Source organism: Bombus affinis, chromosome 3, assembly GCF_024516045.1.
Source record: "Bombus affinis isolate iyBomAffi1 chromosome 3, iyBomAffi1.2, whole genome shotgun sequence".
In the NCBI taxonomy this organism is placed as follows: domain Eukaryota; kingdom Metazoa; phylum Arthropoda; class Insecta; order Hymenoptera; family Apidae; genus Bombus; species Bombus affinis.
In genome coordinates this window covers 10739525-10758711 of record NC_066346.1, presented here as the reverse complement: position 1 = coordinate 10758711, position 19187 = coordinate 10739525, and the positions used below count along the sequence as shown (strand labels likewise).

Sequence of the window (19187 nt, the reverse complement as noted above, 5' to 3'; positions counted from 1 at the left end):
CACTCACGTGCATAGGATTAATTCATCGAATAAAACTTCCATAAACCTTAATATAAGAAACAATTCTGCTTTTTATTTGCACACACATCAACGGATCCTCCGAAGAAAAATAAATCGCTAAATGTTTCTATAATTAAATACATTAATGCTGGATGATTCTCATTCATCATTGTACGTCTAATCTAACTCCATCCTATAATTAGGAGTTCTACAATAACGATCACTTATGTTACAATGTATTAACCCTTAAAAGCCGAACTTAATTATAATTAATTATAGAAAATGAAATGCTTCATTATACAGGGTGTCTGGTAATTGATAATGTGATAACCAGTGGTTAGTGGTACAGGATAATACTATGTGGAAAGATCTGTTGAAAATATAGAATGAAAGATTTTCGTACGACGTTCGAGAGAATGAAATTTTAAAAATTTGTCAACTCGTGTTCACACGACATTCACAAAACATATTCAAAATTTATTTTCTCCAAAACACAAAGAATCATCAGTTACGAAACACTCTGTACTATATCACATTATTATATCACTATCGCATTGATAAGAAATGTCGATATTATAACTCCTTAAGACTCCCTTAATATTTATTTGCGATTGAGCTTAATATGTATCGGTCCTGTGTAGTTTCGAGATTAAAAATTTAAAAGAATTCATTCTTGATTACGATATTGTACATGGTTACAAAATCATCGACCGTCAAGGGTTAAATGAGAATTCTCTCGTCCAGAATTATTTTCCAGACGATCGAATTATTATCCATTGCATCACGAGGATCGAACTAACTTATAGCCTTGAACAATTATGTACAGTTGAATCTCTAGCGTAGGAATATTTAGAAGAATCTCAGCTCTTGAGGAACGATAGCTGATAATTGCAACGAAGAATAGTATGCCTTTTTAATCGGTAACTGAAAGCAGGGGCTAGTCTCATAAGTACGCGAATGATTCTAACGATCGAATGATTCTAATTGCTAGAATCATCGTTCAAAAGTGGTATAACGAAGATTGTGCGTTTAAGACGAACAGGTCGGAGGATCGAAAGGAACGAGATTGGAAATAGATATTCGCGTCTCTTCACGAATCAGAATTTTACTATTTCTAATCGAACACGTGACGGAGTTTCGATCTGTTTTAAATAACATTTAAACCTGAGCATTTTCAAAATTAACTCATTATCTTTCAATTTTTCTTCTCCAATTTTTATATAATTCTATAAATTATTTATTGCTTTTTCCATTGGATTTAAACAGAAAAATTTCTGAAAAATGTCGAACATTATGTTAATATTCTTTCTATTAAAAAAAATTCCTGTTTAAAAAGATCCTACAACTTTCTTTTTATAATCTCAATTGGGTATGATGGTAACTAATGAGTTGATATTAACGCTTAGCAATTAATTGTTTTAATGCATTCTATTTTATGAATGATCAGTAATTACGGATTCAAGGATATTTATTAGAAGTAATATCCTTATTATATCTAAATATATCAAATAGAGATATTTCTCGTATTAATACTGAAAGAACATAAACAACAAAATATCATAAAAGAATTTCAATTTTGATATTTCATTAGAATAATATATATGTATATATTTAAATTAAATAACAGAGATCTCAGAGTTTTCAAAGCGTTCAACGTGTTGATGTATAAATGGACGATGAAGAAAACCACGTTGATCGATTAAACGCAAAATACACTTCGGTTTAAAAGTCGATCGAAACTCTCGTTTCAAGTGTCGGCGATTTATGAATCGAATGATTTATGATTTATGAATGTTGGTACAAAGGCGATTCGTAATAAACGAGACAAGTTGTTGAAAGCTTAACAATGCGCGAAGACAGTTCTCTTTTTGCGTTTCGAGTCTCGTGGTAATCCTTTGTTATTCACAATATTTCATAGTTAAGTCAATTCAACTAGAGTATTCCTTCAACGAAGAAAGAAAAGAAAGAGCAAGAAGAAAAAGATATAGATCTTTCTTTCCGATGTTTAAAGCGAAAGTTGCATAAATACTATGGTATATTATTTTTATAACAGAAAGACATATATATCGTTTCCTTTAATACGTATATCCAATACTGAATTTAATTGTACATTTACATAAGATACCTGAATCGTTTCTCATTTTCAACACTTTACCGACGTTATAGTACGCGAAATAATTACATCGTAATATGTGAACGCAACGTACTTTAAATGCCGTGTTCTTAATTCTTGAAATTTCTTAAAATTTGTATACCGTTATCTCAATTAAAAAAATATACACTTTAAACAAAATTATCTTGTGTGCAACAAATCTACTTTGTCGATGAAGTGTCGATTAATTGCTTAAACGTATACCTTGTGTAATTTGACGATTCTTGTCTCTTTCACTGCAACAACTGATACTTCTTCCTAGTTTCTCTCAACAACTCTCAAATCTCAACACGTTCGTAAATACCTTAACATCTAACATCACACGCGCACGTTTAATAACTATATTTACAAACGATTTGGCAAGTTTTACACCACCGCCAGATCCAGTCGCTATAATCTAGTGCAGTCCATCTTTTGAACACTGCCAGTAAACGCTGGATTCGATAGGCCTTTCTTCTTTCTGTAAGACTTTTTCAGCATTTTGCTCCTGTCAAATAAACGATTATAAGTAAATTTATATTGACGTAAAATGGAGGAAGAATATTGTAGAAGTATTTATACTTACGAGGATATACACGGAACCCACCAGAAACTTTGTTCCTTGCCAAAGTCGTTACCTTCCTGTAGGGTTTCTGGTAGTTCCTGGTTCAAGGTTTCTGGTAAGCCAAGGGTCAGGAAGGCGTGTCCAAAGGACAGTAAACCGAGGGCAACCAGAGGTAAAGATGGATCAACATCAGCCTAAATCGAGTGAGAAACATTCTTTCTTTTATACGTCTATTATATTTGTCTTTTAGAAGTTATAGCGATTAATTCCACTTTCCGTTAATTTCTTAATCTCTCTTCAATTTTCGGGAAATAAATGGACTACTTCCATAAGTTCATTTTTCGTAAAAAGATTACACAAATACTAGTACACTTTAAGGCAAATTTATAATTCAGAACAGAATAGTCAGAAGCAATAATCCAGACTGTCTTCATAAATATTCCTCTTTGTTTTTTTTCTGTATTCTTAATATTTTTTTTAATATTAATAAAGAGTTTGATTAAAGACAGAATTTGAAGAAGTTGCCAATATACAAAGGATCATTGGTGTTACTTGTACAACTAGATTTTGTAAATATTCGTTTCATTTAGAAACGAAGCTATAGTGTAGTATCGCAAACCTAATTACAGACAATAGAAAAGTTACATTTCTTTCGCAAAATCCTAATAGCATTAAACAAGAATGAGAATAAGGAACAACATTAAACAAGAAGGAGAATATATAGAGAATCTATCTTGTTTCCATGATTCGTAAGATGAAAAGAAGAATCCATGACCGATAAGGAACATAATTCTTCTACAAATTAAAGGAACTTCAAAAAACGTATCTCATTAACAGATAAATTAGTCGTAAATTAAAAAAGGGGCTAAGTAACTCTTGGATCGTAGAAGTACGATGTTGTTAACAGAAATTTCGATTCACTTACTAGATAAATAATGTAGGGTCCCAAAATGTGGGCGATATAGCCGATGATATGGATCAAAGACACACCCTGAGCTCTCACCACAGTCGGCAGCATTTCCGCTGCATATTGGAAACCAATATTCGCGGCAATATTCACTCCAAGACGCGCTATAATCGCCATGGCGACCGTTGTCGGACCTTGAACAAGTTGAGAAATATGTAAATGCCACGATCGCCGCATTCCACGCGCGATACATACGCCCGATGCGCGCATGGTCCAATTAAAAATTAAATGTCATCCCTGTCGAGTATGTGGCGTTGAGAAATAAATGTCAATCGTTAATGGATTACGCTTAATTAATTGAATAGGATTTAAAGGTGAAAAAGAAAAAGAAAAGAAGAGAAGAGGAAGATTTGGATAAAAAGATTTTATAAGTTTGTCTAGTTGAACATTTGCATGCGGTTGCATAAGACATCGATTTTCAATTCTTTTCGTTTCATAGGATACGTAAATTAGTAATTAAAATTCTGCGGCGTAGAATGAAACATGAAAATATATCTTTCCTTTTATTACATTACAGATCGTCAGATTATATGAATTTTGAATACTGTTTAGCATTATTTCGAATGGCACAAAACCAATTTTAATCATGGCGATTATCAATAAACGACAAGTCATTCAATTATTATTAATACTAAGTAAGATGACCAAATTGTATAATTGTAAATTCTCTATAATACGATTTTGAATAATACGGATCTATAATGATCATGTCGTTCAAGTCTGTTGTCTATAAACGATAAAAGAGAATTTGAAGGAAAGTTTTGTTGCAAGATGAGGAAATAAAAATACAATGTTTTATTACTATAACATTCTATTCTAAGTACGGATTAAAAAATGTCTATTTTCTACTCTTTAATATCTTTGCAAACGCGAATACCCTCTAACACTACCGCTTATCTCCTTACTATCTAACAAAAACATTATTCTTGCATCAAGCACGAGCTTTCATTTCTCAATCTTCCAAAGCTTTCGCTTGAGAAGCTTCAGAGAACTGCTTTTTAAACCGACGTCGATCGATAAAACCGGATTTTTTCTATCAAATTCAACCCCGTTTTCTCACTGCTACTAACATGTTCCTGCTATTTTATTGAATAATATCGATTGACAAGTCATTTATCAAGAAATAAAAAAAAAAAAAAAGAAAGAGAAGAAGTTACCAGAGGGGGTGGCGATGGCAACAAAGGAGAAAATGCCGCAGAGGAACATCGATGCGAAACCCATCCATCGTCTGCCCCATCTGTCGAGGAAAAGGGCGAGCAGAACAGCGGCCGGAAGTTCCGTGAGGGAGGCTAAAGAGAACGACGTGAAAACGTCAGGGTCCAGAAGTTTCATGTTCCAAACGTGGCCGTCAAACACCCACACCATCAACAACCTAGAAAAAAATCAGTCGAGTCATGGATAAATCACGCTGGACTTCAAGATCGTTTATTAATCCTTCGTGTGCTCGTTCCCTCGCGTTTGACGTTTATCGATGCTAATTATATACTTAAGCAGGTTCTTAATGACCCACATAAAATGCTCCATATACTCTCTTAATGTTCATTCGAGTAGTTTGTATCTAGTTTATGGTAATTTGTGTCTATTTTAATACTGGTTTTATAGAGACAGGGAAGTAGCGTCGAGGCTGATTGGTAACTTGGTTGAATTAACGGTGTAATATAATTAGAATATCGTGAGGCTGAGAGTTAAGAACATATTTTTAATTAATTCTATTTTAGGAAATAGAATATGCAGGAAGATTCGGAATTATCGTGGTATTAAAAACAAAGAAAATATAAGAAACGTAAAGGAAGTGTAAAATTGAATATCTTTCCTATCTATATCTTTTCGTATATGATTATAAATTTCTCTGGTATCTTAATTTTTTCTAAAATAATATTGTAATCATTGCTGAGAATTTACAAGTGAAAAGTTCTAGTTGTGTAGTTTGTTCGATTGATGATGGAAAGGTTAACTTACCAATAAATGATGAGCATAATAGTGATACGACCAAGTCGTGGCAGCTTGAAGAGATGTAAGACAGTGTATTGATTATGCGATTGATCCTTCTCGTTCATTGCCTTGCAACTTTTCTCAAATTCATCGAATATTTCTTGCTTCACCTCTTTACCGTTCACTTTAGCGAAGTTTTTCAGCATTTCGATCGCTTTGTCCACTCTGCCACTGGTTATGTACCAACTACGGAAGTATATGAAATACGCAAACGTTATAAAAGTCTATAAGAAATCTTCAAAATCATCACTTTCACCAACGTTTTGTGTCAATAAACTTTTTGTGCAAATTTAGATAGCGCTGTCTAGTTGCGCATCAATCATTTATTTCACACAGCTGAAAATGTGATGGCTTATCGAGAGAAAGATGTTGGCCTTGAGATGTTTTATTTATGAGATAGAGGAATCGATGTAATAACCGATTCCAAGATATAGTATGTATTGCTGGATAAAATATTACCCAATTTAATTCAGCTATAATTTTGGAATTTTTATGGTCCGATGTCAAAGGACTTTTGATGTTCTAAGAGAAACTTTAACGTAAAAGAAATTTCTTATATTTCTTTGAGGATTACTTTTAACGAATTTTCCGATGATACGAAGATACAAAAATAATCCAAAGGACGTGGTAAGATTAAGTGTTTACTATACTATCGTATACTAATTTACTTAAAAAATTTCTTTGTATTATATCTTTATAATGAAAAAGAAATTGGAATTAAATTACCGTGCACTTTCAGGAACAATCCATGGTCCTATAAACGCAACCACCATAGGACACGCGGTGACCATGCTGAGAATCCTCCAATTTGAGATCCAATATGCGATCCAAGGTAAAAGACTCGAGGCTGCCGCGAAATAAAGTCCAAACGACATGTTCGCTACCAGAGTTCGATATTTCGGACCGACATATTCGATCACTGAAAGAATAATTCGTGATATTGCTATTGTATTACATCGTTATAGAAATCTTCCCAAATGTTTCGTCAATTTTATTTCTTCATTTGATAAGATAATATTGTTTCCTTATTTCCTTTAGGTTTTTTCTTTCTTTGTCTTTTACCAATCTAATTTCAAATATTCAGATTTATTTGTAGATTTTGTAAATTATTAACATCGACGATGTAAGATCGTTTTGAATTAAAAAGAATTTTAAAAGGAACACTGCTTTCATCTCAATAACGAACAGAGAATGTCTCAGTATTCGTGGTATAACCGAAGATTATTCTCCATAGGGAAACAAGTCACTCGAAAGATATAATTTCATACTAGAAAATTATACAGAATTAAGTATCCTGTCGTTTAAAATAAAATATCTTAAAGTATCCCTAGACACATGTAATTTTAATACTAAAATAAATATACAGTTACACAAACGAATTTCAAATTACGAGATATAATTCCAAAATACAAAGTTTCAGTAAAATCATTTACCATTAAATATCTTAAAGCTGATATCATAAAATTCGAATAAAAATCTGATTTAAAAAAAACAAATCGACATAGGGTAATGAACATTTATTCAGACACGTCATGAATAGTAAATCGTCACGTAAAACGGGACCGATACCGGTGTCCCATTATTAGGTCATAAATTACAGTTTTCCTATTCTCAACAGTTTCGGTTTTTCTCTCTTATAATTTTCTCGATGACTCACCGATAATGAAAAGCACGTTGAAGCAGTTATCGAACGAGGTACCGACGACTAATCTCGCCAGGCAGAAGCTCCAGAAGCTGTTGCAAAACGCTGTGCCAACAGACGCGACGAAGCCAACCGCGTTACACGCAACCAACGCCGGAATTCTGCCACAATGGTCAGCTATGTAACCGAATATTAAGCCTCCAAGAATGCTGCCGACGAAGAAGGCCGATTGTGCTGCTGAACCGAGGAATGCATGGTCGCATACCCATTCCAGCTGAAACAGAAATGGGGGATGCTTTATGGTTGCGGCCAGTTATGCTCGGTGAAAAAACACGGCGTGGTTGTAAAATCGATGGAAGATGAAGAGACTAACGAAGGACGAATAACAAATTGCGTAGGTTTTTAATATCATCAGAATTGATGACTTTAGTCGTAGGTTTGTTAATTATAGTCTTTTTAATACTTTTTAGTAATAAAATAGTAGAGGTAGTTTGCATAATTCTTGGATATGATTAGAGAATTCGTCATAGTGGAAGGTATATAGTTTAAGTAGAATTTTTTTTAGTAATAAAATAGTAAAAATAGAAATTAGAAATAATAATAATAAATATTCGATAAAAATTTCTTAAGTCGTAAGAAGTTACCAAGTGCGTATTTATACGTTCAATTCGAAATATCTGTCTATTGTACAGTTGTAACTTTCACTTTTCCATTTATGTGACATTATATAAACGGATTCATGTTCGTGATTTAATACGCCGAGACGTACAAATAATTAAGAATGACAAGGTTAATTTTATGTTCCGCTATAAACGAGCTCTGTTAAGATGCAAGCAGCATAACAAGTAATTACACCTACGTCTAAGTTCGTGCAACCAACAAGGACTTCTTTTTTAATGACTGCATTATATGCTATCGTCAGCAGCTTTATGAAGGACCGTAAATATTTATAGAACGACAGTTCCAACAGTTTTAATTTGAATAAAAATTTATTAATCGGTGTCGAAAGTTTCAAGTTACTTTATATAAAGAATATAATTTTCTCTTGTGATTTTACCTCGACAGCTATAGATTTGTATGGTATCATCGTGTGATTAAAGGTCCATCCATATTGACATGGTTTTATTGGCCAGGATGGGTCTGCCTCTCTGATACCACTCTCCAATATGTCGGTATAGTTCACATTGTACATTTTACATCGTGAAAACGCAGTCGCACCTTCCGCCAGCAATTCCTCACTTGACGCTGGAGGGATCGATATTGCAATCCTACATAAAACAAGAACACGTTACATTAACGGTGATGAAATTTTCAAGAAGTATTTTTAAGAATACTAATTTTCGTTTGATTTTCTTATCTTTTTTTTTTATATAAGGAAGGAAAAATGGCAGCAAATGGTAGAGAGAGGGAGAGAAATTGGAAAATTAAGATGAAAATTCTATTCAAAAGTGCATAGTTTTTAATCCTAATCTTAAATTAATTAAATTCTTGAAACTTAATTCGAATCCTGCTTAAATCAAAAAAGTGACAAAAGTAATATACATAACAATATAAAAATTCGCATAAAAATCCGCGGCCTATTTATTATTTATAAATCTGCTTTAAAAAAAAAAAAAATCAAAAATGGGAAAGGTGAAAGAATAAAACAACAGGAAAACAAAAGCACAAAACACAAAAGAGGAAAAGAGACAATGACCGTAAAAATAGGAACAAAGGCAAGAGCTGTATGGACGATCGTCCCGTATCTATTGCACTCCGAGGCATTCGAATTGTGTTGGGATTTAATTACTGATCGCTGCACGTATCGGTGAGTCTATTTCCAGACAAATAAACGGTACGCGGGGAGATTCGAGGAATTGTGCGAAACGAGTAAGAATTTTCTAGCCGATCAGTTCGCGGAACACGTGAACGTCTAGAATCTGCCGGAGGTCGTCGACCAAACTGGTTTCCGGCGGGCCCCCGGAACGCAAAGAAATCGCCGATCTACAAAGCGATAGTTTCGCCTTGGCCAGAGTGATTCAATGGAAAACACGCGTAACGAACGATTTTCCTCGTTGACGCGTCGCAGAAAACCAGATCTCGCGTGCGTCGTCAAGAACGGTAACACGATTCGTTGGAATCGTGCCATCCAGACTTCCTATCCTTTCACCGGTGATTCCTTACGTTCTTGAAATAGAACACGTGAAAAAGATGTTGATAATAGTATAACTATGGAATCGCGATTTCCAACTATTTTTATCTCGTCGCAAACTGGTTACAGGTATCTCCCCCATCCCCGTACGACACGATATTTACATATGCATTTACATATACAACGCGATACCTGGATTTTCCTGATTCAATAAACACAGTTGTTTCGTGCAAGTTATCAGATATTATATTGTCGTTTTAAAGAAACAAATTGTCGCGATGCGATACGTTATCACAGCTGAGAAAATGGAAATCTCCGTGCAAGTGGAAGATTCTATCGTCGAGAATATTTATTGCGACCTGCATGGAAAACAAACAGGCTTTCGAGAAGCCTGGTTTAAACTACGTGCACGTGACTTGAACAGATATGTACATATGCATATAAATTGTTTCCTATAGAAGGTGGTTAATTCTAGACATCGAAAGGAACGTCTTTAATGAAAACATGTATCGATTTGTTATACGATCAACATGATTATTAACCATTTCGATCTGCTCGAGCTGAAAATGTCTATTGCGTAACAGGGTAAATTCGAACATAGAGAAACAATGTGGATCGTTCGTTACACATAACTCAATAATTCAAATAAGACAAATTGCACATAAAATGTCACTTACTTTTGTTTGTCTGTGAGGTTCCATCGTTCGAGTTCAGGAACGGTACACCAGTGTTCAGCTGGCAATAGCGTGATGAAGAACTGCGTGAAGTAGAGGAACGCGTAAACGAAGGTGAAGGGCAGGAGCATGATGAAAAGGAACCATTGGTAGCGGCTGGCCTCGCCAACGTACGGTAGTATGTCGTCGAAGGTTTCGATCTTCGGACGTTCGCCCTCCTCGGCTTTTACGGACTCCACCATGACTGTCATTATCTCGATCTCTGCGAATCAACGATCCTCGATTACCTACTTAACTCGAATTACATGTTACGAGGAAACTAAGTTCAAGGTGAATGGAATATTATTAGGTCGTCGAATAAATTCATGCCGCAATGCGTTCATGCCTTTTTATGTGTTTTATGAATACAGATCGATAAACGATCAAGGTGATCGATCTTATGATATACAGTGGCTCACGGAAGTACTCGAACACTTTCATATCACGAAACATTCTACATACGAAACATTCTATAATTTCGTTAACACTCCAACGAGATACGATTATCGAGATTATAATAGTAAAATTGATGGAATCAATCTGAGATTGTATATTAAAATTATATGAGACAATGTATATATTTTCGTAAATATATATTTTAAATGAAAAATTAATATGTATATAACACATAATGATGATCTTACTACGTACATCGTGGCTTATTATTCTTATTAGTTTAGCGAATAATTGACTGCTCAAATACTCTGGTAATTTTTATATATAAAATAACAATAATATATGTTTCCAATAATTATCTGTAATTTCTATATACACGTTTAGATCTGTTTCAAATTTTCTCTATGTAATTACGACAATCGTGTCTCACTTCAGTGTCAATGAAATCTCAAAGTGTTTCGTATAAAAATCACCAAAGGTTTGTATAAGTGCCCGAGTACTTTCATGTGCGCGACTGTTGTTTTAGTAGCAAGTTCTCTTATGTCTATCTCTTTGTTACACTTAGCCGGATAATTTCTCATGTTTATCAACGTGTTATGATCTTATTAAGCGGAGAAATCTCTCCTTCGTTAAATTTTCTTAAACGGGTTCAAGGTGAGGTGAACCACATTGTTGAATTCAAGATGAAGAAGATGAAGTCTAAAGTCGAGATGAAAGGAAGTAGGTGTTTGTATTGTCTAGATATATCGCCATGCTACTTTTTGACACGATATAATCTTAGGTAAAGGCTAATTCAAGGCGATACAAGGTATACTGGAAAAAGTGATTTGAATTTACTAGAGAGGAAGAGAAAAGGAAAGATCCTTGAACATTTTTGCAAGGTTATTGCAAAATAGAGGATACTATCGAAGGCTTATTGCTGTCACTTGTACGTTCTAACTGGAGTGTCCTTTAAATAATTTGTTTCTTATTAGATCCTTTTTGCAAATGGGAAGATAATATTTTTTGGGACGTGAGGACTGTTAAATAAAAATGTATCGAATTGTAAATGTAATGTAATCAGATGTAAATTGTCATTGGAATAGAAAAGTTTGTTTAGAAGAAATTATCATAAAATACATAAAATGTATTGTGCGTAACGTGTAAATAATAATTAATTAATTCCAAAGACAGTTCATGAAAATTTTAGGTAATGGAGCACCATACTTCTGGTTTCTACTTATTTTGACACTGTGCAGAATGTTACACGATTGCTGCCTTTTTTTTTAAAGATTATTCAGTTAAGAAACAAGCATCGATAAAACAGTAATTATAGTTAATTATTAAAAAATCCAAGTAGGTATTATATAAATAAAATTATCGAAGAAGATATTTATCGTAAAGATTATGTGCTTATCAAAGAAGTAAACAAAATTATTGTAGCGTCGTAGTAATTTGTATTAATCTTTGAATCTTGCTTAAATAAAATTTTCGATAAAGATTTGATTCTATCAGTGAACGATTATTACAGTTAATTACTCGATAATTAAAAAAAGTAAGTAAAATTATTATTACAATAATCCCGACAAATTCTGGTATTATTCAACTGATATTATTCAACTAGAATCGTTAAGAAAAAATTCGACACCGTTAGCGAACGCTATTTTACTTTTACTTCACGAAGGCCAACGTTATAAACGTTGAATCAAGAGCAATCATTTTCAATATAAAATATACGCGCGAAAGCTTTTGCTTCCTTTCATAATTGAGTTCTTAATTTGCCGCCAATTAAACGCTTTTCCAACCACCTTCGTCCTCTAAGAAATCTTTTTATCCCCGAAAGAGAAATCCTCTTTTGCATAAACTCGCTTTTTTCAACCATCGTACAACACGATGTGATATTTACACTGTGCAATTTACGCGATTCAAATCTCAATCTTGCAAATTATTTCGAAAATAGATCGATGATTAAATCGATTATAAAATCGTTCCTCCAAGCTTTAATTAATTAATTATTTCTTTATTTGATGAAATATTATTTATTATTTAAATATCGTTAATTTACTGGCGTTCAATAAAATTTCTCATAAAATTAATTTCGTTTAAAATATTATTGATTTAATGAAATGCTTTTTAGGATATTTGCGGTTTGATTTGATCTTACACGAAATCTAAGAGATGATCGCGTTCGATTAATCACCGATGTAGCACATGTGTAAAACATTTAAAACAATCCATACATAGATGTTTCATAAGTATAGATGGCTATTTATTACGGTTCTGTGTAATTAATGTTCGTTGCGAATACCACGAACTTAGATAAAAAAAAAAGAGTATTAATGACGAGAGAACCGGAAGTGACCAGTCCGTGACATAACTGTTATTTTCTAGGGGCTTGGTAACATTTGCATAAATTATTTTGCGTATACTATAACGCACTTTACATTACAACGGTATGTCGATGGACATGAGAAAAGAATTTTTCTGCCACAAATTGAATGGCATTTTTGGTGATAATGATTGTGTGGAATGATGATTACTTTAATTGAGATTCTAATCGAGGTTCAAGTGATATATGGAGTTTGTATTTTCCAATAGGATAAACTGAGAAAAATGTTTTCGAAAGAGAATATGCTATTTTTGAATACACAATTTTTTAGTAGGTCTAAAAGATTCTGGATCTTTTAATTCACAAGGTTGCAAATCTCCAAATTGTTCAGTCTGAATTTTCGAATCTTCTAATTTCACGATCTTCGAATTTTATAATCTTCGAATCATTAAACACCCTAATTTTCATAGAATTTTCAAGGAAGCTATAAAATAAAAATATTAAATATAAAATAAGAAAATTTGAAAAAAATACATAATGCGTTCGATCCAACACCATTTGCTCATAGTAAAAAAAAAAAAAAAGATAAAAGAAATTGTATGCAAAATAGGTAAACGTATTATAGTAAGTATTAGTCAATTATAGCAGATTGCTATCATTAATCAGTAATTATTCGAGTTGTAGCTGCATCTGCATGTACATGAAGTATACAACACTAAAAATACATTTTCCTTAATAAAAATACTGAATAAACACATTCCTACGTAGCAACTAGTCAGCTGTGATAAATTGTTTGCTTTGAACAACGATCAACTAAGTTAGCATTGATTTCCGGATTGTGCGTAAAGCGTGCAATAAAACGAACACGTGTTTATCCCTAACGTTAAGCCATAACCACCTAAATTAATACAATTTTGCCCATCAGGTACCGTCCTTATTCTGAAAAAGAAATTGCAAGTGATATCTGTGCATGCAAATAATTTGTCTATGTATATATAATAACTTATATGAAGCAAGTATAGCAATATTTCTCGTACATTGCTAGATATAATGATTTTAAATAATTCTGGTTCCAAAATTTGATTAAGGATTACATTGCAATTTCTAGCAAGACACCTATATTAGAAAATTGTTACAACATTAAGAAAGCGAGATCGCTTAGAATATGGTATACCAAAAAAATATCACTACCAATAATTTTACGATTAAAAAATGTAAGAAACCTCCCCAAAGTAATCGATCCGTGAAATTAATGAGAAACAATCGATGGAAACGTATGCTCCGACAAAAGCTACGTGTGGAATATTGAACACAACTTCAAAACCGACCTTTTTCTATTAAAAACGCATAGCAGAGTAGCAATAACTCATCCACCGACGCACCAATGAAAATGGAGGCTCGTAACGATCGTCGTAACTCGAGTGACTTAACGATTTCAGGACGATCGTTATCGACCGATCGCTTCCGTTCCGGCCTGGACGTTTAACAACGAGGACAAGCGCGTGTCAAACGTTCTTGGTAACCGGTTACACAAAAGTACGCACCTTGAACAACTATTACATCCCAGAACTAATTAATAAGAACGATCATGGCTAGCATGGATACATATAGTTTGCATACGTGATTTTTTCCCGTGGGGCAGTTTTCTCGCCTTCGAATCGATCAGGGAAAGCGATCGTGATCGCGATCGAACCATTGAAATTCATTCGATGCACACGAGATACAGCTTGGCGTTTCGATCTCACGGAACTCGCACAAACTACAAAGTCAAACTCATAGACTCGTAACAATACAAAGTGGAACGATCGTTTGATTTCACTTCCAATCATGAGTCTTCCTATTGATTGGTGTTTTTCTTGGTCGTAAGGGAAAACGAAGAAAAGAAACGAAAGAAATGCTCGTGTATACTGGTTATTATTAATATTGCAATAGCATCGTGCTCAAGGGATTATTGTTCTATTTATTTATTTATAACGGCGTTTCGAATCAATTGTTTCTTAATATTATATATTAAAACACTTATTGTAGTCGATAGAAACAGAAATTTTATTTAAGATTGCAATTACAATTATCTGATTTTTCTGATGGACAATTTATATGGATTGATTGGAATTCGTATAACAGGAGTTCACCAATTTTCTCCGCTACTCATCGTTTTCTCGTTCGCATGATACGAGCTCACGCTCAATTGAGTGCTTTGAATCGGTAAAAGTTCGATTAATTAATCGAGTTCTACCATATTTAACGCGTATAAGCTTTTGCATAATAAGCAGCGAATGAAATGTAATGGAATGAAATAAAAATTTTTTGTAATACTCACACAATGAGTAAGTTAGATCAATTATTGCTTTATATGATAAAAGTTCATAGTCCAGCAACAATATTGGAATTATTTTTTTCTTATTTATCTCGGAATTTATGATCGTTTACGGCGTTCTTTTTTCCGACAAATTGAGCTTATGGAAGTAATTTCTCTTCTAGAATAATTGAACACTAACACCGTGTGCCAAGATAATGCAAGAACTAGTGTACAAAGAGTTAATCATTTTGGCTTCTGAAAGATTATATGAGTCACGGTTGTCCTATTCTTGTTGCTTAATTGCAGTGTTTGACCACCTGTTCTAGAATAGTGAGTTTACCTCTCACTGATCGGATTCGATTGGTATTTTGTAGTACAATGCTTTGTTAGTCGATCGTGGCATTTAAGCATACCAAGTTCATAGATAAGTAGGCAGATAAGTCGTTTTTTAAGTTTACGTTCTTTAGAAAAAGATAATTTTATCATTAAAACGTCCGACCTTTTGATACCCATCTAAATATGTTATACATAATTAGTCTCGATAAATATCATGATAATGGATAAGTATATATAATCGCGTATCTGTTCCAATAAAAGTGAACACTGATACTATCGAAAACACTTAGATATTTTTAGAAATTCCAAAAACAACAAATCCGATGTCAGTGATTTTATCTGATTTGCTAATTTATAGCATTAAGATTGAATACACAGCTGAGAAATTTTCTATTTCAAAGATCTATGTAACTTTGTGATTAAACAACTTTCTACAAAGTTTTATGGATTTGTTAGTTATCTTTGAAAGAATAAGTAAGCTTTAAAAGACTTTGATCTAATAAGTTTATTCCTCTTCAACCTTATACTTGATCATCAAGTGGCGCTACAATTAGAAAATCAACAGAAATGGATTTATCATATTTCTTCTGTCTAACCTTCTCTAAAATAATTAGCTGTTAAATGAACCAGAGTTCTAGGAAATCTCTGGTGCTTTTCATCTTCAACGAGATACAGATATCTGACAGATACTATCAAAATTCTATAGACGTTTATCCTTCAACTCTTAGCATACCAATGTTTATGCCATCATCGATGTTTCTTCACAAAGGGTCCTTAAAGAATTTTACGATTCTGTTACTCCTAAGTTACTTTGTACTGTTATATTTTTGTCATAATAATGCCTACTAGAAATGTTTACCTAGTATATAAGTTTCACTATTATTACCATTCTATCGTATGTTGTACTCGGAATTAGTCACAGTTTCTCAGAAACGTCTAACGAATCACTTACTCTTAGTTATTCTAGCACAGACGGTGTGTTTCACTTACTGAAAATAATAAACAAAAGAAGCAAAATGATGTACATAATATCTTAAAACATTCTAAGACACTGTGGTAATTTTTCTATTTCTCATACAAATCATTTCAATTTGTTTTTTTAATGTTTTTATTCCTATTTGTTACACCGAAATGGATGTAGCAAAAGTATATCACGGTATTATCCAAATACCCTAATATCCGAACGCTCTATTATCCAAACATAATATTTCCTAGTAACGAATGCCCTTTTCCGTTTCAAATATGTACATACGTATATCATCAGTGTTAATACACAATGTACTCTTCCCTTGATTTGATTCATTGAATTCTGATCATACGAATTTGGTATGAAACTAGGAAACGTTCTAACTATCGCGGGAAAATGCGATGTAAACGAGAAAACTGGAAAGTGACGTAAGCGCAACAAAATTAGCAAAAATACACGATATTGGAGAAGCCAGAATCACAGACATTAAAGCAAGAAAAACATAATTAAAAATTATTCAAAGCACGTAAATTCCTCAGTTGTTGGCAACGGTAGAAAAGCTGTAAATATTCTGATGTAATGAAATGTTTCATCGCGATATAGACGATAATAATGACGATTTTATATAAATGAAAACAGCAGACGAAAATGCTAATGAAGAGATATATTCTCATGCCGAAGCATTCGTGGCACTCGTAGAAGAACTTCGATGGTTCGAAGTACAATAAAAAACGTAACTCTGTGTAGTTATTTAAGTTGAAAAAATTATCTGATTATGGATTCATAAATATTTAAAGAATCTGTCGATTACTCTTAAACTGTATTTGGATAAATGAAATTTCGTTTTCCTATTATTTCAGATAAGAGAGGCTCTACTACATTGTCTGCAGTATGTTTTTAATAATTAGTAAAATATCTAAACTAAATAAATGTAGACGCTAAAGTCACTGCACATCAGTATATTAAGGGTTAACATAAATACACTGATTGTCACATCACGAAGACATTTTAAACAACTAATAAGGACAAAATTGTTTATTTAATAAGTCAAAATCTCGATCAATTAATGGACCACCATTATATCGTGATATTTAACGAAACTTCCAATCTTAAGAGCCGTATATTATTATATTATAGCAGTGTTATAGCAGTCATTGGCTCAGATTTTAATTAAATTCGTCGTGAAAATTAAAAGAAGTAAAGAGACCGAGTAATCACGAAGAAATGATATGTATGTAACTTGATCGAGGCAAATACCAAACTTTTAGTTGTTATCTTTCTCTTTAGTTGTTATCTTTCTCTTTAGTTGTTATCTCTATTTCCACGAGGGAAATTTGGTCATCTAAGTAGTTTATTGACGCAAGTATTAATGAAAGATAAAACGCGATTGAAGCAATGAAAGAATTTCCTTCTTTTCCCTCTTCACGAAATAGCAAACAAAATTTCATACAGTAGCTCGCGTGAAAATATCTGAACATTTGTGCAAATATTTTGTAAATATATCATGTGTATTATGTTCGCAATCAATGAATATCACAAGAGCTCCTATATGGATTTTCAGATTGATTAAAAATTTAACTGACCTACAATAGTCATGTCTCATTCCGATACTAAAGAAATTTTTAAATATTTTATATAACGCATACAATAAAGATGCGTATGTTATCTATGCTAAATGCTCAAATACTTATAGAAGTCCTTTATGGATATAGTAGATATTATAATATAGGTGTTAGGCGAAACATTTTGAAGCTTAACTATCACCGTAATGAGACACGGCTAAGATAACACAGGTATGATTATATCGAACAAGTTTTTCCCGATATACTTCATAATATTTCGTGTAACAGATAACATACATTATACACCAAAGCTTTTTACGACCAGCGTTAAAATACTTTCACGACGAATCACTGTACCAAAATTCAAGTCTCGCGCGACACATTGATACGAATGATCCGTGCAAACAAACGTTTACCTTTTCCACGATCGTCCAAAAGCAACGCGAAACTTCACTCGGTGTATCACAGATCTTGTAGTGGTTTTATTTCTAAAACGAGGAACTCTCCGCAGAAGTCACAGAAATAAAATGAAATCTAGCTTCTTCACTTTTGTCCGACTCGATAAGTCGATTTCGAACAAACTTTACTCTTTCCCTCTTCTTTCGGATGTCTTTTCACTGTTCCAACAGGATAAAACGGAAACGGGAAAAGTAATAAAAAAAATTGCGGATCGCAACGACTCTCGTGATCCTGTGATCCAAATCCAGGACACGTGCTCGATCTCGATCGTCACAGTGATCTTGGGTGCACGAGATCCTCGATTTTTCGGACGCCGCACTACATCGTCGTTTAAAAGGGGGCACGCACCGACTGTTCGCCGCGTGGACAATTAGTGGGGTTTTATAGCGCGTGCAGACGAAAGCGGAGCCCCACCAGCGTCGTGTGTGCGGCTATTGGACGATGACTTTGGTCCCCGTGGATCGTCCCGTCGACAGCAACGCCGAAGCCGAAGACGTCACTGGAGAACTGCGGGGATTTTACGATCCCAAAGAGCCGCTTCTCCTGTTTCACCGCGACCGTTGGGTTTCCTCGTGACTCGTTTGCACGCTTTTTTTCCTCCTCGCTCTTCTTACTTCCATCGCAATCTTCTTTCTCCCTTGTCGCTTTGTCGCGACACGTATACGCGACCGGAAAGCGAGAAACATAAACTGGTGACGCGCAGGTGAGTGTACCTGCCG

The 19187-nt window shown here is 33.7% G+C and overlaps 1 protein-coding gene across 2 annotated transcripts in view; it reads right to left on the bottom strand.

The window, feature by feature from the left end:
- Positions 1–53: 53 nt before the first annotated feature.
- LOC126914678 (carcinine transporter-like) overlaps positions 54–19187 on the bottom strand; it is a 53131-nt gene continuing 33997 nt past the window's right edge. Inside the window, exons 1-10 of one of the 2 annotated variants that reach the window (XM_050718943.1) lie at positions 18426–18902; positions 10106–10364; positions 8355–8565; positions 7313–7571; positions 6382–6574; positions 5623–5841; positions 4821–5035; positions 3622–3797; positions 2718–2890; positions 54–2639 (exon numbers count right to left, since the gene is read on the bottom strand). In XM_050718943.1, the coding sequence (XP_050574900.1) occupies positions 2543–2639; positions 2718–2890; positions 3622–3797; positions 4821–5035; positions 5623–5841; positions 6382–6574; positions 7313–7571; positions 8355–8565; positions 10106–10353 (1791 nt within the window). In that variant the 5' untranslated portion in view covers positions 10354–10364; positions 18426–18902 and the 3' untranslated portion in view covers positions 54–2542. Of the gene's footprint in view, positions 2640–2717; positions 2891–3621; positions 3798–4820; positions 5036–5622; positions 5842–6381; positions 6575–7312; positions 7572–8354; positions 8566–10105; positions 10365–18425; positions 18903–19187 lie in introns of those variants that run through there. The other variant, XM_050718944.1, reaches the window with a different exon arrangement.